This window comes from Protopterus annectens, chromosome 4.part0, assembly GCF_019279795.1.
Source record: "Protopterus annectens isolate FY-2018-M chromosome 4.part0, PAN1.0, whole genome shotgun sequence".
Taxonomy (NCBI): domain Eukaryota; kingdom Metazoa; phylum Chordata; order Ceratodontiformes; family Protopteridae; genus Protopterus; species Protopterus annectens.
The window spans coordinates 1705921469-1705947654 of NC_056733.1; the positions used below are offsets into that span (position 1 = coordinate 1705921469).

At 41.6% G+C, this 26186-nt stretch overlaps 1 protein-coding gene across 2 annotated transcripts in view; it reads left to right on the forward strand.

Annotated features, from left to right (window-relative positions):
• B4GALT7 (beta-1,4-galactosyltransferase 7) overlaps window positions 1–26186 on the forward strand; it is a 730869-nt gene that overhangs the window by 498267 nt on the left and 206416 nt on the right. For both annotated transcript variants that reach the window (XM_044069438.1, XM_044069437.1), the window contains exon 4: window positions 18502–18585. In XM_044069438.1, coding sequence (XP_043925373.1) covers window positions 18502–18585 — 84 coding nt within the window. The remainder of the gene's footprint in view (window positions 1–18501; window positions 18586–26186) is intronic.

Genomic DNA, 26186 nt, shown 5'->3' on the forward strand with positions numbered 1-26186 from the left:
TTGCACCAGTACTCCCCACAGCCAAGCATGGAAAATGGATGCCCTATCCTTTACATGGGAAAACCTCTCAATCTATGCCTTTCCCCTCTCAAAATTACTACTTAAGATCAAACAGGACAGGCCAAGGACAGTCCGTATTGCACCAGACTGGCCACACCAACACTGGTACCAGCTTCTACGCACTCTGACAACAGTGCAACCCTGGCACCTGCATCAGGCCCCTTCTCTGCTGTCCCAGCGGGAGGGTCAGATTTTGCATCCTCAGCTGCAAACCCTGTACCTAGCAGCCTGGCTTATTCCCTGAATGTCACCAGCAACTGTCAGAAAACAGGTGCTGGATGTCATCCTTGAGGCCAGGAGGCCTAGTACTAGGGAAATCCTTTTTAGAAAAGTGGAAAAGATACTGTGCTTGGAGCCAGTCTCATGGAAAGGACACAGCCGTGCCCACCTTACCTCTAATCCTATATTATCTAGCATAGCTGCTCAACAAAGGCCTATTCTTCTCTTCCATTAAGATTCATGCCTCTGCCATCTCAGCTCATTACAATACTGAGCCACCCCTCTTTTCTCACCCTCTGGTCAAACAGTTCCTGAGAGGAGCTAACAATCTAAGACCCCCAAGGAGAGTTCCCACTCCTGTGTGGGAATCTTAACTTTGTACTAAAGAAGCTCATGCTTCACCCTTTTGAGCCTGTGGCTACAGCAGAGTTAAAATTCATCTCATGGAAAACCGCCTTACTTCTAGCCATCACTTCAGCAAGAAGATTGTCAGATTTACAGGCCCTTATGGCTGTGGAACCCTTCATTATCTTCCATGCGGACAGGGTTTCCCTCAGGACTAACCCATCATTTATGCTCAAGGTGTGGTATCCAGTGTGGCTTTAAACCAATCCATCCAGTTACCAACCTTTATTCCTAATCCTCAGAATAAAGGGGAAAGGATCCTGCACTCCTTGGTCATGCACAATACAGCTTAGGTTCTACCTTGACAGGACTAAAACCCTTCAGAACATCTGACCAGCTGCTAGTCAGCTTTGCTACAGGGGCAGAGGGCAAGGCCATTTCAAAGCAAACTATCTCCAAATGGTTAGCACACTGCATCCATTTCTGCTACAAGCACCATGGAAAACCTACCCCACAAGGGATCAGAACCCACTACACTAGGGCTACCTCACCCTCTACAGCGTTTCTCAGGGGAGTCACCACCAGGGACCTCCTGGAAGCTGCAACCTGGAGTTCTGTACACACCTTCACCAAGCATTACCATTTACCTATCTTTTCCAAATCCAGAGCTGGATTTGCCACCACAGTCTTACAAGGCCTGCTAGCCAGTGCTAATACTTCTTGACTGCCTCCACCCTTCCTCAGCTTTGGGAATCAACCCGAGTGTGATGACTGCAACAGTGAAACATGAAGAACATAGTACAGTTGTGTACACTTACCATAAATGTAGATGTTTGTGTATTCACTGCTGCAGTCCTGGTTACCCTCCTTCCAGCCTTCTGACTTTTCTGTACTTTCTACCTCTCCTCTTTTTTTGGCCATATTTTATAGCAATGATATTTACTTTTTACTGGAGGTATTCCACACCATGTAATTGCTTCCTATTTTCAGGGGCTCCTGACATCTTGGGCAAGAAAAACTGATGTAATGACGTTGGCTGCATGTTTTATACCCCTAACAACTTGTCATGGAAGAGGCGACAGCATCCAATGCAGAAATCCCAAGACACTGGTATTCAGGCTAACTGAGGGCTACTTGCAGGCAGATAACCCAAGTGTGATGACTGCAACAGTGAATACACTAACATCTACATTTATGGTAAGTGTACACAACTGTACTTTCTTCACAAATGGGACTTATTTGCTAGGATATCCCATATGTCTGGCAAGTCTACAAAGCTTAGTCTGCTTTCGCAAGCCCCTTGCTTCCACCTTTAGCACGAGCTGCTGTACTGGTATAGGGAGAACACATGGATGTGCCACAATTCAAAATTTTATTGCCACTAGTCTACGGAAACAAACCTCTGTCATTGTCTCATCTAGTCATCTGCTCAGCTTCCACAGGAAAAACTCAGGCAGATAAGTATTTGGAAATTTTCTTCTTTTCACTATTTTTAATGAGAAAATGTTTGTGTCTGTCATGAAAAAAAAAAGTGACTAACAGATTCCATAAAGGAACTTGAGTGGTTTGTTCTACTTAGTGGCTAAACATGTCATAAAACTGTTTAATCTGTCATGCATTCATCCCCTGGAACTATTCATATCACATTTAGTACTCTTAGACCTTGCATTGAAAATAAATGTCTGCAGAGGTGGGATCGTGATGCCATGGTGTCATCTGTTTCATCCACAATGTTCTAACGCCTCCCAAAAAAAAAAAAAAGAATCTTAGGTACTTGATAGGTAAGCATATCACTTCTCAGTTTTGAACCCTGGGTAATCTGTTTCTCTTGGGTCCTGTAACCTGCCTTGTTTGGAGGATGCTATGGCTAAGGGATTACAGCACATCCATCAAATCTGACCATATGGCTGAGTTAGGTAAGAAAGGTGAACACTGGCTAGTTTTGACTGAGGGTGAAGGAGAGATTCATACAGGGCTCACTAGCAGAAGTCGGACCTTCTACTTTTATCACTAAGGCCATACATCCAGATGTTCCACCCAAACATAGACTGAAAACAGAACATATTTCTCCACCCTGTATTCCACTTTCTAGTAAAAAAAAAAAAAAAATACAGTAAAAAGGACTTTAATTTTGCTCAGGGTCTTTTCAGAGCCCTTCAGATTTTTCATACCAGTCATACTTTAATCTTCAGTTTCTACTGCTTTGAAGAGGGAGATTATTCTTCCTTGGAGGAGGAAGACTTTTTGAATTAGGTAATGGGGGGTTAGTAATTCTTCTCGTATTCCTCCTCCCTCAGGATTCGAGTCAGAAGTGTTATCCTTTGAATGTGGTGATTGCTTTTGAGTACTCTGTTGCCAAATTGAAGGACTGTTTTAAGTGGGAGGGCAGAGAGGTGTCTAACTTCTAGAAAAGACATTGATAGGTATTGAATGGGAACACTCCTAATCCTGTTGATATTGCTCCTGTGCTAGAAGAACTAGGTCATGTCTTTGTAGCTGATTCACCATCCCTTGACTTTCATCCTCCATTTCCTAAAAAGCCATATAACTTTTACAGAATTCTTGATGCTCAAATGGATTTTTAAAAATCTCATAGGTAATCCACTTGTCATTTCTGCTGATACTGGCAAAGGAACCTAAGACACTTTCTCTTCTAACCCTGTTCCTAATGAGAAAGGTCGTGAAGCACTAGACAGATATAGCTAAAAAATTTATACCTCTCTTTATCTTTCAGAGCAGTCAACTATCAGACTTGCATGGCAAAGTACCTGCTGACTATTTTAGATAAAATGGGACATTATTCCCAGCATTCCTGATTCGTATTTGAAATCTAATCTCCTAAACATGATTAATTCTACTTTTCATTTAGCTAAACACATTAAATTGTGCTAAGATGCAGCTTCCACCAGTACTTTTATGAGAAGCCATGTGTGGTTATAACTACAATGTCTCTCTGAAGATGTTGAAACAACTTTGAAATGTACCCTTTAAGATGTCTAAGTGTTCAGTAAGCTGGACTATGCAAGGTGTTAAACAGTGTTTCCTGTCTCCCAGTTTTTAAGTTTCAAGTACATTATCCTGCTAATCCTGGACTTTTTTGTAAGCCATCCAGATGCATACAGCAAAAGAGCAGAAATAATAGGCCAGGTTAAAAAGAAATGGCAATGAGACTCTAAGACTGCCTAATTGACCTCAAGGATGTAAGTCTCATAGAAACAATTCCTATCCTTGCCATCCCCTCCACCTTATCCCAGCCTGCCTCAGAAAATTTTAGAAAGTCACCCCCCCCCCCCCCAGTATGGTGAATCTCTCAGCAGACTTTACCAGACATATAAAAATAGTTAAAAAAAAATAAATAAATAAAAAATACAGCATATATCTTACCCTGTACTACAAATTCAATATAAAAAAATAAACAGAAAATCTAGACATCTTAAAACTTCATTGATTAGCTCAGTCGCAATTTCCAAAACTCATGAAACCCAGGTAGTGTTCCAAAGCAACAAGCCTTTATTCTTCACAGGTAAGTGATCTTCAGTAACAAAAATCAGAAATACTTTTCAATGTTAAATGTATAATCTTTAATGCACTTAAAAGTAGGTGTGGAAAATATATGTATTTAATTTTAAACCAGCCTATTTTAAAAAAAATATAAACAGGGCAGTAAAAATTCAAGAACAGCAAGCACCTACCCCCACATACTGCATTGTTCTCTTAGGTTTCTTAGCTATAAATCTTAGTTCATTCTGAAGTGTGCTACTTTACCCCCCCACCCTCAAACCTTTCTGAATGTATTCTAAAATAACTGCCTGTTGCCTTCATGCTTACCCTAGAATCTTTGCTTTTCTCTTTTCCTAGTTGAACTCTACATTTACCTGCAAAACGGAGTCTACAGGACTGCAGTTTGTCACCATAACAAAATCAGTTTCTGTCAGCATTTAAGCAGAGTAGGTTGCACACAAAAGCATTTGTTAAGCTTTCACTTACAGTGCTGTGTAATTAAGCAGGTCACCATTTTGGTCAGCCATAGGGCTCTTTTTTTCTACTTGAGTGCTTGTCTCCTTCCCCTGTAACTTAAACTGACTCTTACATTAAGAGCTATAATACTTTCCTTATAGCTTTATGACACCTTAGGAAACCTTGTAGCTTTGACACCTTAGGAAACCTTGTAAACTGCAACAGCCCCGCTATGTTCACCCTCGCTACGCTTGGGCTCTCTTTGCTCCCCTCCCTCACCCCAGTACCTGTAAATTTAAAGTACTGTAGCTACTCCCCCACTTTCTAGATCCTATCTGCTTTCATCTGGGATAATTCCTCCCACCCCCATTCTTCTACCTACATTTTAATAGCACCTATTAGCTTTCATCTGCCATTCTCCCATCCCCTTCCAGTACCTTTACCTCACCACTCTATCGTCTGATGTTGCATCACCAGGTAAAACAGTTCCTTAACTCACTAGCTGAATCACAAATAATGATATACTCCTCTTTACTACCCCTCTTGTTCGCACCATACCTCTTTACCTTGTATGAAAACCAGTTTCTCACGGGATTTCAGGTCCTGAAAGGCCATACTATCACCCCAGCTGTAAATCCTCCCACCTTCAACCATACTTACAGTACCAGGTCCTATCCAATATCTTGTTCAGTCTGTCAACATCTCAACCCCAGGCACATTTTCTCTAGATCCAAACACTACCACAAACTAATAAACAAATTCCTGAAGTTCATCACCAAGTATGGACTTAACCTAATACTTGGTGGTGATATTCACCCCAACCCTGGCCCCACCCATTTCAGATACACATACCCCCTCTACTTGCAATCTAAGCTACAAACCTACAATTAATAGTCCAACTAACTCTCTCCTAGCCTGTCATCTCAATATTAGAAGCATTAATAACAAGGTACATGAATTGCATGCACTTCTGGATGTCCACTCCCCTGAGATTCTCTGTTTATCTGAAACCTAGTTAAAACCTAACACTACAGGCAATAAAGTGTTACCACCTGGGTACAACATACACAGGCTGGATCGTGTTCCCAGGAAGGGGGGTGGAGTAGCTGTACTCTGTAAATCTGAGTTGAATGTCACCATAGATGTAATACAACCACCTCAGATTAATAACTCAGATTCTTGCCACCAAATTGCAGCTTAATAAAAATAAATGCATTAATATCATCTGTATGTACATTCCCCCAAGTAACGATATATCTACAGTTGAAGATATCCTGCACTGGCTATCATGTCACTACCCCAAGAAACCCTACTACTTGGAGACTTTAACATAGACTGGGGCACCTGTTCCTCAGAATCCCCAACCACCCATATTAACCTGCATGCATTTACACAAATCAAATCATATCCACCCCTACCAAGATAGGTAAACCCAACCGAAAAGAAAGCATACTTGACTGGGTACTCAGTCACCCCCAACTGTATACCTCTGGTATTCTCCCTGATGGCCTTAAGCGATCACCTTCTCACATATGTAATTAAGCACAAAGCCATTAATTCCCAACAACCCTTATTCAGAAAGGTTAGAAACAATAAAAACTTTGACCCTGCCAAATTCCAACAAGAACTAAACTCATGTAATTGGTCTGTTCTAAAGCACCTCCCCTTAGAGGAAGCAGTAGCATACTTTAACAATAAATTCCTTGAGATCCTTTATTTGCGTGCACCTGTTCATTCAAAGAGAACAAAGGCAAAAACGGCGCCATGGCTTTCTAAAGAGTCTAAACTCAAAATTACCCTTGAAAACAAAGCATGGGCTTTATGGCGTTCTTCTAAAGACCCCCAAGATCACATTAAATACAGGCAATTGGAGAACGAAACAAAAAAAATCCATTTTACAAGACAAAAAACACTACTGTAATTTACAGACAGTAAATCAAAATAACCCTCAGAAGTCTGGGGCAGGTTTAAATAATCTACTACATCCTGGACAAACTTCGACCCCAATCCCTGCTGCTACTATTGATAAAACCCCTGAAGATGTTTGACAGTTTTAACCCATTCTTTACTGAGATAATTCAAGCCCTAGCTAGCCAACTTACCTCCTAGCTCCCCTGGTCCTGAAAGTACCACCCCTAGAAACCTACTAGAGTTCAGCTTCCAGCCAGTCACCACTTCACTTATCCATACCTTGATCAAAAAATTAAAACCCACTACACTTTCTGCTGATCAACTCCCTGCCGAGTACCTACAAAAATCAGCTGATGCTGTTGCTTACCCCGTTTCAATACTAATCAGTTGAACCATAGTAGAAGCTAAAGTTCCCACCATCTGGAAAATATCCTATGTAATCCCACTTCACAAAGGAGGCAGCTCTACTGAATTCTCCAATTTTAGGCCAATAGCTATACTCTCTCCACTTGCAAAGATTATGGAAAAATGTATTCATAGACAACTCGTGCACCACCTAATCCAGAATCACCTTATGGCAGACACTCAGCATGGCTTCCGTCCTAATCACAGCACTACTTCAGCCCTCCTAGCCTTTACCAACACCATAAGCCATAATTGCAACAATAATTGTATATCCTCAGCCCTCTTCTTGGATCTTTCCAAAACATTCGATATGGTTGATCACCAACTTTTAATCCACAGCCTGCAAACATTCTGTCTAGGTACTAGAGCCCTTCAGTTGTTTCAATCCTACCTGAATGGTCAGCATCAGGCTGTCCTCTGGTAGAACAAACTCTCTAATCTTCTACCTTACACCCTTGGAGTATCACAAGGCTCTATACTAGGGCCCTTGCTGTTCTCCATCTTCATTAACGACCTTTATACTGTCATCCCAAAAGTCAGCTGTATCCAATATGCTGATTACTGTACTCTGATTTGCTCGGCCGCATCTCCAGTAGAGTTACGGTCAGCTACCCAGACCACCTTTAATACAATGGAAAACTGGCTTTCTGAACGTTGTCTGATCCTAAATCCCAAAAAAACTAAAATGCTGTTATTTTCACCAACACGTAGGTCTACCGCTATCACCTTTACCATAAATTCAAATGATGGCACAATATTCTCCCCTGACCCCTCTACAAAACTATTAGGTGTCATCATAGATTATCTAAAATTTGACCTACATGTTAACCAAATTATCAAAACCATCAATAAAAAACTAGGGTCACTTTACAGAATAAAAGCTTTCCTAACCCCTCCAGCTAAAATTACCGTAGCTCGCTCTCACCACCTTTCAACCGTTCTGTATGCATCCTCTCTACTGTCGAATTTAAACAAGACTGTCCTTAACACTCAATTTGCTACAGCCACATTGCCAGGTTTGCCACTGGGCTGCCTTTTAGGACACATCATTGCATCAATCTAAATCTGCTTGGGTGGCTTGAACTACCCAGCCTAATCCAGTATAACCAACTCATTATGGCCTATAAAATCCTCTAATCCGGACAGTACTCCTGCACTTGAAAATATTATCACCCCCTATAACAGTCCTAGACTGCTTTGATCCTCTAACAAACTACTAATTCAGACTAGCAAAATTAACTCAGCCGGTGACTCTCTTTGCAAACTCTGTAAGTAGACCCTGGAACTCTTCCAGCTGTTATTACCTTACTTTCTACCTTAGGTCAATTTAAAACTAGACTCAACATTTGGCACTTAACTGGCTATGTCAATGTATCAAGCCTGGCTAACTCTCTCTAGAATGTGTAAAAATCTGTTGACCAGTTTACTGTGTAATTTAATTTAATCCTGATTTATGTTCGGGATTAACTATAACCTGTGGAACTTGTTTAACTTGCTTACTTATGTAATCACTGTAAATAGTCTAATATGTAATGCTGGTATTATGTAATGCTGTATCTGCTTACCCTTGGAGCTTTTCTCCCCAGTACATCCAGTCTGACTATCCCGGTCAACAAATGTAAAATAAAAAAAAAAAATAAATTGGAGCAAACTAAATCCTAGTCTATTTGCAACTCACATTCCAAAATCGGGTATTAAGAAAAGCATAACATCCATATAAAAAGACTGACTTAACTAAAATCGCTTTCAGCTGTCTGTGATGAATAAAGGCTTGTTGCTTTAGAACACTACCTGGGGTTCATGTTTTTTGGAAATTATTGTGACTGAGCCCATCAACAAAGTTTAAGACTACTAGATTTTCTGTTTTTTATTTACTCAGCACCCGTGTTGATGAGGTTGGAACTAGACAGATTCCTGTGCTTGTTCATTTTTTCATTTTTTTTTTTTTTTTTAACAAATTCAGTATGAACAGCATCACCTGATTCCCTCTCACTTTATCCCAGCCTACCTCAGAAAATTGAAGAAGGCTCCCCCATGTAGGGAATCTCTTAGCAGACTGTGTCACTAGATGTTATAAAATACAGTATATATCCGTCCGTATTAAATCAGGCATTCCACATATTCCCTTTGAGCAGCATCACCTGATTCCTTTAATCATTTCATATGTACTACTTTTTTTGAGGGGGGGGTCATAGACTGTTCTAGATCAAATGGGAAATTGCCTCTACTCTACTTTCTGGTACCCAGGAAAGAGGGCTGCTGGAAGACCCGTTCTAGATCTTGCCAAAGTAAACACATTGCTGCATGTGCTAATATTCAGGAATGTTAACACTTAGCCACTTTCAGTCTTCTGTCTCCACAAGTACTATAGCTTACTGTAGATTTAAAGTATGCTTATCTTCACATTCCAACTCACAAGAATCACAGGGTTTCATAAGATTCTCTGCCTGTGATTACATTATTGATTTATTTTTGTCTTCTGGACTCTGTACCACTCCAAGACTGTTTGTTTTAACCCAGTACATTGCTTCAGTAATTGTTTACTGTAGGCTTCGAAGCATGCACATTTTTTTCTTACCTGGATAATTGTATGATTTCAGCTCCAAGTTCCCTAGAGCTTGCAAAGAATCTCCTTCACCAAGTTAAGATTAATTGTTAGCATAAAAAAGTCCTGTCTATCCATCGTACAGTTTTTTCAGGGATGCCTCCCAAACATTTCCTTTGTGATTACCTTTCTTCCTTCAGAAAAAGTACAGACCCATCATCTCTATTTCCTGAATCTTTCCAAATATAGATGACTAAAACATTTGAATTTTAAGGGCTTTGGGGTTTATAACCACATCCATTCTGATGATTCCTTATGACAAACTGCAGATGCGCAGTATTTCAAGTTAGTGTGGACCCAGCACTCCCATCCTGTCTGTCATAAAATTCCAGTGCTTCACTTTAGCCCACTGAAGCAGTTCTTTCTTTACAATCAAGTTCTATCCATAGTGAGACTCCCTTTCTTCCTTCCAGTCCCTTGTTAGTGTTGCCACAGTTTCTTTGGACCTTGCCTGGCAAGCCAACTCTTAAGGCATAAAGGTACAGGTAATCTGGAAATTATAGCACAAACACAACCATATGTCTCAAGGAAAGTATATTTCTTATCAGTTCCACCAAAACCCTGAACAGCTTTGGACCCTGCACATTGCAGACAAGAGTAGATTATGCTACTTCGATGTACGTAAATATTGGGGGGGCAAGATCTTACCCCATTATGCAGACTGGTCGTGGTAGCGTGGGATTTGGTAATTCAACCTGTTTCGCCAGGCAATTGCTAGGTCCACCTGCATGTAGTCCACCAGTGGGGGAGTGCCTCAAGTAGATCTGTTTACCTCCAAAATCAGCAGACCTCTAAAACTGTTGTTTTTTTGGGGGCACCTTGCAAAGAGTCTCTTATTTTCCCTGGCAAGGATATTTCTGTATGCTTTCTCTTCCTTTTTTTCTCAATTTCCAAAGTTGTCAAAGAAAAAGTACCTTCTGAAGATGCTGTTAGACCCCCTTTTGCTACAGGCTGCACTGGTTCATTGTCATAATGCAGCTGACTAAGGGCAACCACCCCATTCTTTCTCACAGGGTGGACCTGATTACACAGAACAAAGAATCACTGATGCATACATATCGTCAAACTCTTAAATTTGACAGATTGGATGATCGTTTTTGATGCCGTTTAGGCACCTCTGTTATGAAGACATTCTACAGGTGTTTGAGGGCTAGAAAACCTGCTTATGTAAATGTAAGAATATATTCAGTTTGGTGCCAGACTAGAGGAACAGGACCCATTTTAAGTGAAGACATACATGGTTCTTCAACTGTGGGAACTCCTCTCTGGCTTAATGTACACTTCAGTAAAGACACATCTCTCAACCATTTCAGCCTGTTTGCCTTTGGATCTCCCCTTATCTTCTCCGTTTCATGTCGGACTGTTTTTTAGTAAAGCACTTCATATTATACCGCCAAAGTAAAGGGTTGGCTGATTCTTGGGATTTAAATTGTGATGTCAAGTTGTCAATCTCGCCTTCATTCTTGCTGGATGGGTTCGGAGCTGACTCTGCCACTCTAAAAGCTCGAGAGCTAATTCCACCGGCTCGAGGCTCCCCTATATCCCACAATGCTAGGCAGTAACTCCTCAGATCTCGTTTGCCGCTACGCGATCGAGGTGCTTTTTTCAACCGGCTCAGGTTAGTTGAATCTTTTGACAGTTTTAGTCAGTCAGACCCTCCTTTAAGTTAGCTCTTTTTATAACTTTTAAGTTAAATAGTTTTAATCCCCTTTTTAGTCAATTTTTCACCAGTTTCCTATCCTAAATTATCGAACCTTTCCCTCGGGCTTTAGGCCCATTCCCATCCCTCCCTTGATAGTTGGAGTGTTTGTGTTTTTGTAGGGAAATTTTTGGTTAAAACTTAATTATAAGTTAAATTTTATAGTTAAATTTTAAAGTTTTATATTTGGAAGTGTAATCGGTGTGTGTGTGTTTGGGATTACACTTTTTCTTCTCTTTGGACATGTCCAAAGAATCAAAGGTCTCAGGCTTCAAGAAGTGACTCGTGCTGTCAGAAGATGTCTGACAGACTGTCACACTTCTTGTGTTTACTGCCCTGGGACCTTTGCACCTGCAGGACTCGTGTGCTGTTTGCCATGGCTTCAGCCCCAGAGTCCTGCAGGAGTGAAAAAATAAATTCATTCTAAGAGGCTTATTAAAGCCTGAGGGTCCCTCGACTCAGTCATCGGGGAAACCCTCCAAGTCCTCCAGACCTTCGGCTCCAGCCTCTGAGCCGACTTCTGGGGGCCCTAAGTCCATTCGAACATCGGCTCCGGCCGGAGCCGATGAATCTCGAATTCATGTACCTACGGTGTCCTCGGCTCCAACCGGAGCCGAGGAAGACAGAACTGAGTCTGCTCCGATTAAGTTGTCGGAGCCGGCAACTAAGAGGAGGTCCCGTTCTCCATCTATCGGCTCCGTTCATTCGGCTCCAGCATCACCTTTGCTGTCTGAACGGAGCCATAGATCCCACTCTTCTAGGTCTTCCAGGTTATCGGACCATGACCTTCAGAGAGTAGTGAGTCGACTTCTTAAGTCCGAGGCACTAGCCCAGATGCTTCAAAGTCCGACTCAACAGTCGAAGACTATCCCCACCACTCAAAATATTCCTCCTCTGACTCTTGAGTTCGAGCCGGGTTCGGACCCGAGACTTTGGTGGCGTCGGAACCGATACCTTTGTCTTCGGTTCCGCCATCGGCTCCGATGTCTTCCTTGGAAGAATCTCGCCAGACTTCCTCGTTGGCTGTGGCATCGACCCTTGTCCGACCCCGCCTCCCTCTCGGTGCTTCGAGTTCGGCGCCTCGGAGCCATCACTGTCGGTGCTGGGGAGGTTTTCAGTTTTTCGAATGGAGACCTCCGGCTCTGCCTGACAGGGGTGCCTTTGAGGTCATGAGGCGTGTTAGAACCAGGTTCTAATCCACAGTCTGCTCCTTCTGCCCTTCCTCCATGGTGCCTCCGGTGATTTCTACTCACCTCTTGTCCCGACCGAGAGCCAGCTCCTCAAGTTTCCCCTGGGATCTCCTCCTCTTCGAGGCCTCTCCTGACCCTGTAGGAGAGCCCCCTAGGAAGAGGCAGTGTAAGAGGAAGCACATTGACTCCCCTGAGTCTGTCACCTCTGACACTGATTTAGAGGATTCTGAAGGTTCCCCTTGTTCCCCCTCTGAAGATGTCTCCTTTGCAGACATCCTTGAAATCGTAAAACAGAGGGGAAATTGGCCAGCCCTCAACCCTTCAGAAGATGAATCAGTGTATCTTGAGGCGTTTGGCTCTCGCCCTTCCACCTCCTGGGTGTCCCCTCCCTTTGACCCCCTTATGCAAGTGGTGGCAAAGAAGGCTTGGGCGGCTCCTGACTCAGTGGAAACCACCCCCAGGAGACCATCTAAGTTCATCACGGCCCCCAAGGATAAAGAGTTACTGACCAAAGGCATCTCTGTTGATGCTATGGTGGTGGCTGCAGCTACCAAGGAGGAGTTAGCTGATCCTTCGGTGCCTGTTCATCCTAACAAGGAGTCTAGGTCGATGGACAGGTACGGGAAGCAGATGTTCTCGTCTGCGACCTTTACTATGAGATCGCTGAATTACCTGTGTCATTTTACTCTACTTCAGAGGGACTTGCTCAAGGAAGCGAGTGAGATGTTGAAGGACCCAACAGCTGCGGGTTTTCAGGACAGGATGAACTCTCAGCTGGCTACCCTTAATTCTATAACCAACTCCTCCATGCACCTCCTTTCATATGCGGCTGATGGAGCAAGTAGAGCGGCAGGTACAGGTGTAGCCTTGCGTAGGCATGCCTGGATGCGGCTTTGTAATTTTGCGGACCCCTTTAAGGCGTCCTTCACTAATTCCCCATTTGGTGGATCATCCCTCTTTGGTCCTCAAGTGAAGGAAACCCTGACTAGGTGCGAGACTGACGGCAAAACTCTTTCTGCCGTCGGAGTCCGTTTTTCTACTCCTTCTAGACCTTACCCCAAAGGTCAGAAGGGGGGAAAGATGTGGTTCTGTAAACAATCTCAAGGAGACTTGCCTGATGCACAGTTGATTCCCCTCTAGAGGCAGAGGGGAGAACAACAATGGTAGACGCCGTCCCAGAGGCAGAGAGGGCCCGCAGAATCAGGGCAGTCGAGAATCCTTTTCCGACAAGCCTTTTCAGCATCCCTGAGGTGTTGCCCGACTGTCCACCTTCGGAGGCAATCGGGGGGAAGGTTGTCACTGTACCCAAAAGCCTGGCTATCCCTAACTCAAGACAAGTAGGTACAGTCTATCATTTCCGAAGGCTACAGAATCCCTTTCCTTTTCATTCCAAAGCTGTCCAAAAAATCCCTTCCAGACGTTCCACCCAGTCAATGGGAGCAAGCAGCATTAGAAATTTCAAAGCTGCTCGCAAAAAGAGCTATTCAACCAGTGCCAGCAGACCAAGTAGGAACCAGAACCTACTCCAAATTCTTATTGGTTCCAAAAAAACAGGGGACTGGAGACCCATTTGGATCTCGGCAACTTGAACAAGTTTATCAAGAAAACAAAGTTCTGGATGGTCACGCTGCAGTCCATTCTTCCTCTTTTGGAATGGGACAGCTGGATGTGCTCTATAGATCTCCAGGATATCACATCAAGATGAATCGACGCTCCAGGAGGTTTCTCCGCTTCAGGCTGGGAACCAGTCATTTTCAATTCAGAGCCCTGCCCTTTGGTCTCACTACAGCCCCCCCGAGTATTTACCAAATGCATGGCAGTGGTAGCCTCTCATCTGACACATCAAGGATTCCAGGTGTTTCCTTATTTAGACTGGCTCCTTACAGCCCCCACCAAGCATCTTTTACTCCTCGCCAGAGACTACACCTTTCGCACATGTCAGGCATTAGGCATTTCAATAAACTACGAAAAGTCTGTCTTGTCGCCTTGTCATGTTATTACTTTCATAGGCGCAAATCTAGACACAGTCAAGATGTCAGCCAGACTCACAGAGCAGAGGATAGCAGACATACACAAACAGGTCTTTCTTCTTTTGCAGAACAACAAAGTCAAAGCCAGACAGATCCTGAAAGTCTTGGGAATTATGGCGGCGGCCATCCCTCTCCTACCATTAGCTCGCTTCCATATGAGGATTTTGCAATGGATGCTCTTCACACAATGGTCTTATCAAAGCCTTCCAATGTCCCATCCTATTCGGATAACTCAGTCGTGCAAGAGTCGTCTCTCTTGGTGGATCACATCTCCTCAGCCCCTCCTAGGGAGACCTTTTGTCTCTCCCCCTCCGGTTGCTACAGTGACAATGGACGCCTCCCTGATTGGGTGGGGGGGGGGCATTTCCACGGCAGGACAGTCCAGGGCATGTGGTGCCACTTGCACATAAACGTCCTAGAGATGAGAGCAGTGCTTCTAGCATTGCAAGCCCTACAAGACTCTCTTCCCAAGGGAACTATAGCAATACAAACAGACAACATGTCTGTAGTGTGGTACAACAACAAACAAGGCGGAACCAGGTCTTACCCCTATGTCGAGAGGCACTCAGACTATGGCAATGGGCGATTTCTTCTCAGCGATTTCTGTTAGTAACGCACATCCCGGAAGTCCAATGTGATTATGACAAATTGAGCAGAGCTATTCTCATGCTTCACGAGTGGTCTCGAACAATTCAGTGTTGGAGAAAGTTTTTCAAGTGGGGCAGGCCTTGCTGCGACCTTTTGCTACTCCCCAAAACAGCAAGTGCGTTTTCACCCTCTTTCCCCAACCAGGCCATCCCAGCAGAGACGCACTAGTGCACGTTTGGCCCTGGTGACTTCTATATGCCTTTCCTCCCTTCCCACTGATATCCCAGCTGATACAGGAAGCCATCGCTCAGGAAGCTTCTATGATCCTCATTGCCCCTTACTGGCCTCGACAAATTTGGTTCCCCTTTCTCCACTGTTATCTGTTGGAACAACCTTGGCATCTGGACCCAGTTCCAGACCTCTTGACCCATCAGTCGGGTCAGTTGCACCACTCCCTTCCCTCTCTGAACCTCACAGCTTGGTTCCTCCAATTCCGACCTTAGCCAGGCTTCCTTTGATAGCTCACTCGGAGATATCTTGATTGCCTCTCATAAATCTTACACTCGGAAGATTTATCATAGCAAGTGGAAACGTTTTTCCTATTGGGCGCAGTCAAAGAACATAGACCCTTTCACTGCTTCTATTCAAACAGTTCTAGACTTTTTAGCCAAACTTTTCCATGCAGGTTCGTCCCCATCTACCATTAGAGTTCAATTGGCTGCAATTTCGAACTTTCATTTTGGAGTCTCAGAGTCCTCTATCATGTCTGACAAACTCTGAAAGGCCTTTTTAAAGGGAGTCTTTCTACTCAAGCCACCCATCAGAGATCCTCCTCCTCAATGGGATCTCAACTTGGTTCTGGCATCCTTAATTCTGGCATCCTTAATTCTTTCCCCCTTTGAACCTGCGGCTTCATGTTCTATAAAATTACTTTCGTGGAAGACACTCTTTTTAGTAGCTATCACCTAATCTAGAAGAGTCTCTGAACTTCATGCTCTGTGTAGTTTAATTCTTATCTGGTATTTCATAAAGACAGGGTGTCCTTGCGTACCAACCCATCCTTTTTGCCCAAAGTAGCTTCAGTGGCAAATTTGAAGCAAACCATTGAGCTCCCTGTTTTCTTCCCAAATTATTCTAATCTGTCAGAACAAAAGTTACACTGTTTAGATATTCATTGCCAACTTAGGTACTATTTAGACAGGACCCAACTGTTTGTTTCTTATGCAGAAGGTAGAATGGGCCTTCCAGTCTCTAAAGTCTCTCTCTAGATGGCTTACTTCATTGATTACCCTAGTGTATGAGACAAGACATCAGCGATTGCCATCCAAACCCAGGGCTCATTCAACTAGAGCTTTAGCCACTTCTGTAGCTTTCCAAGACAGGCTGCCTATTGATTTGATTTGTTCGGCAGCTACTTGGGCTTCTCCCCATACCTTCATTTCTCATAAGTTGGACTTGGCCTCTAGAGACCGAGCCAACTTTGGTTCCACTGTACTAGAGTCTGTTCCGATAAGCCACCCGGGACAAGGTGCTAGGGACGCAGTCCCATCCAGCAAGAATGAAGGCGAGATTCACAACTTAACATTTAGAAGTTATGTACCTACCATAACGTTCCATGTTAGTTGTCTTCTCGCCGCCTTTCTTGCATCCCACCCTCCTTCCCCCTAGCCAGGACAGACCTGGAAGAGTTTTCTTCTTTGTTCCTTATGGAATTTTTATTGCTGGCCTTAGCTTTCAAACGAGATCTGAGGAGTTACTGCCTAGCATTGTGGGATGTAGGGGAGCCTCGAGCCGGTGGAATTAGCTCTCGAGCTTTTAGAGTGGACGAGTCGGAGCCGAGGATCGGCTCCGAACCCATCCAGCAAGAAAGAAGGCGAGAAGAAGACAACTAATGTGGAACGTTATGGTAGGTACATAACTTCTAATTATAGTTAACTGAAGCTCTGTTTGGGCCTGCAGCCATCACTTCTCTTAAATTTTTAACCTAGAAGACCATTTTGTTGATTAAATTTCTGCTAAAAGTGTTTCTGAATTACAGACCCTAGAGTATTCTGCCAGTCTTCCTTCATGCCTAAGGTAGTATCTGAATTTACTGCTAAACTGTTCAGCTCCCTGTTTTCTATCCTAATCCACAAAGTAAGGGAGAATTCTTCACTACTTCAACATACAGAGAACACTTGGATTTTATCTTGACCGGTCTAAAAGCTTGAGAGAAACAAATTAACTTTGTCTGTTATAATAAGATGAAGAATAAGGGACAGCTAGTTTCTAATGAAATCATTTCCAGATGGCTTTTTCTTTCTCTTCAGCTCTGCTAGTCTAATCATGGCAAGGGTCTTAAAGATGGTGTCAAAGCTCACTGTACTAGAGCAGTTGTTAAATCAGGAGCATTTCTGAAAGGTGTGGACACCAAGGGCCAGATTCCAAAAGAGTTGCTGTCCGTGTTAAGTCGGCCCTGATTCAAAAAGACTTGCCCTCCATGCAAGTGACTTAGTTCTGTGTAAGGACTAACTATAAATATGCTTACATCGGGGGCCTTGTTCCAAAACACCACCTCTCAGCCTGCTGTCAGTATAAAGTGGTCACTTGCACTGAGAGCAAGTAATTTGGAATTTGGCCCCAGATCCGTTTTTAGAAGTGGCTACGTGGTCCTCTGTTCGCACATTAACCAGGCATTAAAAATCAATTTTTTTCTTCAGAGCCAGAATTGGTTTTGCCATAGCTGTTCTGCAGGGCATCATGGATTCTGGTTCATCTCCCTTGTGCCATCTTTTTTGAAGCTTTGGGAATTGTCCCATTTGTGAAGAATACTGCAACAGTGTACTACAGCTGTGTAGATAATTTGCCATAATGATTGAGCTGCTGCAGTACATATACCCTCCACAGTCCCCCTTTTGATTTGTCTTGTCTGGGTGGGGTATCCTTTACATTTACTTATTCTTTTTACCATATTTTTTTCTATGGCTTGACTTGGAGTTATATGGATCACTTGTTTCTGTAGGAGTGAAGAAGTATGAGTTTTGGTGCATCTATACATCCTGTTTATACTAGCACATCTGCTTGTGCTAAAGGCAGATGTATGCCATGTGAGAAAGGAGCCCTGAGCTTTGTAGACTGACTAGGCGTAGAGCAGGTGGGAGATTGGCATAATGGTTAAGATGTTTACCTTACAGGCACAAGTTGCAGGGTTTGATTTTCACATGGGGTAATTGGCTAGGCTTAAAATGGCTTACAAGGTCAGTTAGCCTGGTCCTAATATTTGATGAGTCTGTAATATCCTAGTGGGAAAAGTCTCATTTGTGAAGAATACGCAATAGTGATCTGTCCTAACATCAACTGTTATGGTAACTTGCCTACACAATTGTACATTCTGTGGTCATTGATTTAGCCCAATTATATGAGAAATCTGCAGGATGACAGTAATATAAAAATCTAAAATTCAGGCTTCTAATAAATTGCCTAATGTTGCTCCAACTTGACTTTCTTTTGCAGTGTAATGGGATGTCAAATCGTTTCTGGGGCTGGGGACGTGAGGATGATGAGTTTTATCGAAGGATTAGAACAGCAGAGTTGCAGGTAAAGTACCTGTCTGTGTTTGACTTGTGTTCATAGAGATAGTAGCCATCCATGTTGTACTTTTATTTTTGGGGAGGGGTGGGAGGCAGAGAATATGTAGCATCTGGCTATAAACACCAAAAAGCACAAACCAGGAAACAGCAAAAATGAGTGAACCAACTCCAAGACAGCAGCAATAACCCAAGTAAAAGAATTTTAGCACTTTCTTGTACACAGACTTCTTCAGAATGAATTAAAAACTTGAGTGTCATATAAATACACAGCTCAGTCATAAGTAGTTAACGCACAGTAGTCCCCACCCCTGCTACAAGTTTTAAAACTAGGTTAACTATTAACCTGCTAGCAATAGTTTTTAATTAATTCTGAAGATGTCTGTGTACAAGAAAGATGAAAGCGCTAAATAAATTATTTTCTTGGATTATTGCTGCTGTAAACGACAACAGAAAAAAACGCCATTCAGCTCAGTCCGACTAACCAAATGGTCAAAAGTAGCAACGGATTCACCAATAAGTGCCTCTCACCATTTACTCGTCACAGCGAAATGTTAGCAGCTTACTAAAATAAAATTCCTCACTTCCTGGTCTTCACTCTAACAAAACAGTTTATTCACAGCCAAACAACACAAGTGAAGTGAATGAAAACAAGTAAAATCCAATCCAAATAATCGAAAAAATGAAGTAATTGTACTTAATAGAGTTGAGCGCTTTCACCCAACAAACTGGGCTTCCTCAGAACTGCAAATACCATTCAACTGACACTTTAAATAACATTTTTGGCGCCAACACATTTGATTTTTTGTGTGTTCTCTTAAAGCAACAACATCATTAAACTTCATTCATTTTTTCTCCATATTATAAATTAATACAAATCCATACCTTCCTCTTAAAATACAATAATCTAACATATATAATTATAAAAATGTGTATCCAAGAAATAATTCTTTTAAAAACCTTATTGCTTAATTAGTTTAATAAATACTAAATCAAATAGATGAATATCTTAGCAGAATGTGTGCTTTAACCACATCGCGCCATTTAAAAGCGCAAATACTATTACTTGATCTCTCTACTACCATGGAGAATAGAATATGAATAATTTAGTTCCTATAAAAACATGCAAATATACATCAATATATATTCTGTGTTGATACTAATACTTCGTAACTACTAATTATAAATATAATATACCCAATACCAAATAATACTGTATTAAGTGTTATAAATATTATCATATACATAGTAATCATATAAATAAATATATTTAAAAATACCTTTCAAAAAATTATTAAAATATTATTAAAACTGTCAGTAACATTACCAACATAAATTGCTTTATAATTCCTATAATATATAAAGACTAATATTTATTTTCCAGAATGGGTTTAATAGGAATGTGATCATTTAATCCAGGTGGTATAGTGGCATCTAAATAAATTTGCCACCATACTACTTTATAACTTGGTACCTTTTTGATACTGATATCCCCTCCCCGTGGATTAATTTTAATAATATCTAGGATAGCAAATTTGAATTGATGTGTAATATCATTTTTCTCTGTGTATAGAGTGCATTAGTTCTATACTTATTACAAATGCTATATGTATGATCATAGATTCTCTTAAAATTCCTTTCTGTTTTTCCAATATAGTAACCAGCACTTGTGGCGATGTGGTTAAAGCACACATTCTGCTAAGATATTCATCTATTTGATTTAGTATTTATTAAACTAATTAAGCAATAAGGTTTTTAAAAATTATTTCTTGGATACACATTTTTATAATTATATATGTTAGATTATTGTATTTTAAGAGGAAGGTATGGATTTGTATTTATAATATGGAGAAACAATGAATGAAGTTTAATGATGCTGTTGCTTTAAGAGAACACACAAAAAATCAAATGTGTTGGCGCCAAAAATGTTTAAAGTGTCAGTTGAATGGTATTTGCAGTTCTGAGGAAGCCCAGTTTGTTGGGTGAAAGCGCTTAATTCTATTAAGTACAATTACTTCATTTTTTCGATTTGGATTGGATTTTACTTGTTTTCGTTCACTTCACTTGTGTTGTTTGGCTGTGAATAAACTGTTTTGTTCGAGTGAAGTCCAGGAAGTGAGGAATTTTGTTTTAGTAAGCTGCTAACATTTCGTTGTGACGAGTAAATGGTGAGAAGCACTTATTGGTGAATCCGTTGCTACTTTTGATTATTGCTGCTGTCTTTGAGTTCACTCATTTCTCCTGTTTCCTGGCTTGTGCTTTGTGGTGTTTTTGGTCTGAAGAATGAAAGGAGAACTACTACGTGACATGCCGTATGTGGATATGCAACAGTTATTACAATCCATCTCTTCACTTTCAACTGCTGTTGCACTTTTAAACAATAAGGTTGACAATTAGCAGTAACAATGACAGGACTAGTGAGGCTGGTCCAAGTAGTCTTTCTCAAGGCTTGGACGCTTTATTACCCCAGGAAAAAGAAATAGTTCTGGCAATGTCCGTGAACTGAGTGAACCTGAAGTTGCTCTCCTAATTCTGGAGCTAATGGTATGTCGCATAATCAGCGAGGTAACACCAGCAGCAACACTAACTGCTCAGTGTTTTCTGTTACTGAATGGCTTGAACAGAACATCATCTGTGGGAATGAAGCGGTGAATGTGGGAAATACTGTCGGCAGTGGCACTTTGGATTCCCAAATTAAACATTTTTTTGCAACTTTCGCTTCAGTATAAGAAACTGCAGTTGGAAAACTGCTATTTAAGCGAGTGCCTTAGGCGGGAACATGTTACCAAGGGGCTTCGGATATGGAAGTACACCACCGGCTTGATCAAGGACTCCTCATTACATCGGGACTTGCTTGCTTTATTTAATAAGCAAAGATGTGAGTTGTTGAGACTTTTAATAACTGATAATGTCAAGAAAATGGCTGTTTTAAATATATGTAAACTAGACAATAGTATAAAAATGGAATTGTTCATAAATTGAGTACAACAGTGTTAAGGGTGTGGGAAAAAAACTATTGTGGAATTAGAGTAGGAAGGACAAAAAACTTAACTCGTGACAAAGCTGATTATGAATGGGAGAAAGCCTACCTGGACCCACCTCTGGGCTAACAAAGTAATTATTGGACAGAAGTAGGGAGTGAAGACATGGCAAATAATGATGTTGAAACAAATTTTGATAGTAATTATGAGGATGACCCTTTAGAGAACCACCCTCAGAATAATGAATCTGAGAGGGCAAGGCCAGGATGGGTCAAGGCAGAATTTTTATCGGTATCAGAACTCCATGAGGGGGAGAAGGAATCAGAACAACTTTTACAGAAGGAACTTGACCCCTAATGAACACAATGTGGATGGGGAACTTTGTAACATCATTTCAGACAGGTCGAATGACTTTAAAATTTATAATTTGAGTCAGACTAATATTGGAACAGAATGGGCTGATCTATTTGAAAAAGGGCTAAATTTTGTCCCAACAAAAAAGGCAAATGTTGAAACACTTGTACAGCTCAAAGTTTATTGTAGGAAACTGAACCATGGGTTGTATTTAAAGGACAATGATACCTCTACAATCACGGAACAGAATGCAAAAAGACCTAATATCTTTATATCCCCCGCATATGCCATGGTGCATCTTTTTGAGAAGCTGTGTGAGCTAGACATCAGGAAATTAAACAAGCACCTCTGACTAAAGTACAGAACCTAACAGTGGATGAGAACAAGGTATTACAGCACATTATCACTAATAAACAGATTAGGGTGATGAAATCTGACAATGGTGGGGGCCTGGTAATTATGGATGCGAATGATTACATCAGCAAAATGTTGGAGATTTTGTACAGTGATACATATGTAGAGGTTTCTCTTAATGAATTGAATTTAGCTTACCGGAATATTGGTCTGCAGTTGGAAGACCTGTTATTAAATGGGCAAATCACGATAGAGGAACATACCTTTTTTACACTGTACACCCATGGATCCCTACAATTTTTGGGATCCCTAAAATTCACAAAAACATGACCAGGCCCCCCACTGCGTCCAGTAGTTCATGCCAATGCATCTAAGACCTTCTGTATAAAAAGTTTGATTCCAAATTGAAGCGTGTTTTGGATACAAGGCCCTACTGATTTAAAGATTCCTGGGACTTTTTGTCTAAAATAAAGCAGGAACTTTATGATGATGGGTTATTGATGGTCACTATTGACATATGTGACTTATTCTCTGTTATATCACACGAACAGGGATTAGAGTGGTTCTCTGACTATTTGGTCACTAACACTGATTTTGAGTACAATACCATAGGTACTTTAAGAACATGCATGGCAATGGTGTTAGAAAACAATTTTTGGTCTTTGAGGGGCAACTTTTTAGGCAAACACAAGGGGTGGCAATGGGGGCCTTCTGCGCCCCAGTGTTTGCAAATATAGTGTTGCCCCAGTGGGAGAATCTTAAGATCCTAGATTCCATTTATAGAGATCCTGGGTGCTGTAAGGGCGCTGTTTGGATGATGTACTACTTTGGAAGGATGGGATGGAAAAATTGGAGGAGTTTTTTGAATACATAAACAGCACAACCACCTTTTTGAAATTTACTATGGTAGTCGACAAGGATAGATTGAAGTATTTAGATGTTACAATTAAAAGACTATGACCATAAACTTTTTTCATCCTTGTTAAATCGAAAACCTACTTATTCCAATTCTTCGCTGCATTTCAGCAGCTGGCACCCCATCCACCAGATGAAAGCACTGGTAAAGGGTCAATATGTCTGATTGGCTAGGATGATATCCGGCTGGGATGACTTAAGTGAATGTGCAGTGCTTCAGGGCAACTGCTCTGAACGAACATACCCTGAAGTATTTATTAAGAACATCATGGATGAAGTAAAGTTCGAGAAGGGAGGGTGTGTACCACAGCTTGAGTATTGACCTCAACTTATTGGAAGGAAAGGGCAGCATGACTGAACCTGGGTTTGGAAGAGTGATGGTACTGTCATACAATACAGACTTCTATGACAGAGACATCATTCATAGGCATGGGGATATTTTTAGTCTGGACCCAGGGGCGGCTACTACCTTAGGTACGACACCGAAGATAGTTTACAAGAAAAAGTTGTATTTTAAGGGATTATTGGATAGGGCAACCTCCTTGAAAGAGACTGAAGGTAGTTACAAATGTGGTAGGTGCCCGCAATTCAGACACATGTTGGACACAGAAGGTGTCACTATCAGGAACTTTGGAAGAATTAGACCATGGAAAAGATATTGTTACTCTAAAGGGGTGGTATATTTTCGGTTGAGCCAGGCCTGTGATGGCTTCTATGTCGGGAAAGCCAAGAGAGCCATCAAACAGTTTACCAGCATTGTTACGACATATCCAACAAAAATGTAAATAATGCTTTATATAGGCATGTACGAGAATTTCCCAACCATTTTTCGAAGTTTTCTGTTATCGAGCATGTAGATCTGGGACAGTGTCCAATAGATAAATACTTGGAATTTATTGAGATGAAATGGCAGGTCAGGTTACATTCTGCAATGCTTCCTGGTTTGAATGATAAAATAACACTTTTACCCCTTTATAAAACTTAAATCTATGTATTTAATATAATGGTCATGTAACGGTTTTATTTGTATGCAAGGTTACTGTGCTTTTTATTGCCAGCAGGTTAATAGTTAACCTAGTTTTAAAACTTTGTAGCAGGGGTGGGGACTACTGTGTTAACTAATTGACTTTGAGTTGTGTATTTATATGATGACACCTAAGTTTTTAATTCATTTTGAAGTCTGTGTACAAGAAAGGTGAAAGTGCTAAAATTCTTTTACTTGGATTATTGCTGCTATCTTGGTGCCTCACAGTAAGACGCTGTCCAGTTCGATTCTCAGCTAGAGCGTCTTCTGCGTGGAGACATGTGTGAATGGGCGTACCTTCGTTGAAGGTTGTGCGTCAGGCCTGGCAAGCCGGTATGTAAAAATCAACTGCCAATAATTAGTGGACCGGAGTTCTGCTGTGGCAACCCCTAACCGGGAAAAGCCAAAAGAGAGACAAAGTTTCTGCTGTCTTGGAGTTGGTTCACTCATTTTTGCTGTTTCCTAGCATCTGGCTATGAAGCACAGCAATGGTCCCTTGGTCCTTTTTCAAGGGGTGGTACTTGTAAGGCTGAGTTATTTAAAAATAAATAAACGAAATAAATAAACAAAATAAATAACAGGATTTGTCCAGCCGTTGCTTTCAGATTTTTCTGGTGCACATGTTCCATTTCATAGTTTATGTAGCTCTAACAAAGAGATTGATGAACTGCATTTTGTTGGTCCATTGGTCTCACTTTTGTGGCACAGCAAGAGCAGTTTGTGAAGTGCTCCTAACTCCAGTTTGTTATTGCTGCTTATCTGAGTAGCAGCCCAGATCATTTCAGGAGTAAAAAGAGTGAACAGTTTGCAACAATCCACGGAAATGTCCTTTATTAGATGGAGCTCTCAGTAGGTACTGCCATGGTGCAAATCTTGAAAGAACTGGTGTTCGCTAAGAAATGTACTGCGAAGTCAAGAGCTATGAGTGCTATTGTGTTTTATATTTTTGCAGTGCAGGTGTACTTCAGATGGTGCTTTGTGTGGTGCACTGTTTGTAAGCAAGTGTGGAAAATTTTGACCGTGCAGTGACTGAGCGAATGGGATACATTTATAAGTCTGAGAGGTTCTATGCCATTTCTTAATTGGCAGTGATCGTTGATTCAGGATGTGAGAGTTGGAGACTGCCCCGTGAAATTGGGGAGGGGTGTAAATGTATATTTGTGTTGAATTGTGTAGGTGTTTTGCCTTGTGTGGATATTTAGAGGAGTTTTTTTGCTTTCTGCCCACTTATTGTCAGAAAAGGCATCACGCTTGCATCACTCCTGAATTCAGTTAAGCAGAGGTAATCAGAAAATGGATGATTGAATGAACAAACATGTTTTTCCTTTCCTGCATTTTGTATGTTACTGTCTAACTCGGTTATCGGTGAGTAGCTACACTTGTATCGCTATCTTCCTTTCTGATTAACACTACAGGATGCTGCTACTGACAGATGGGGTCCAAGCAAGTTTTATACTTTGTCTTGCAAACTGCAGAGGTAACCTTCAGTCTTTCTTCTTTTCAGTGCATCAGTCTCCTTTTACAGCACTAAGATCAGGCTTTAACACCAGGGTGACCACAGTCATTCATCTTCCCTTAATCATAGTTGTACCTCACCACTGGAACTCACTTCAGAGCCCCAAGTGAGATTTAAGAGGCCATCATTGGTGCACCAGTTTTTACTATTCTGCATCTAAAATATTTATGCACGTTTGTGTGTGAAGGTGTACAGACACAGATAAATTCTGTCCAGCATCTGACTAGCACATGTAGAATGCCTACACTGGTGCACTTGGTGCCTGTCGACACTTCTAGTAAGAAGGAACCTCCAGGAAATGCACTGAAGGCAGATATTCATGCTACTTAAGTTCAGTCTTTATGCTGTCTAATTGCTGTTGTGTAAGGGTGACCAAGCAGGTTAGATGCATTAATTTCTGCTGTCATAAGTCATCAGGCAAACACAACCTAGTGAGAAGAACCTCCAGGAAACACCCCTAAAAAGGG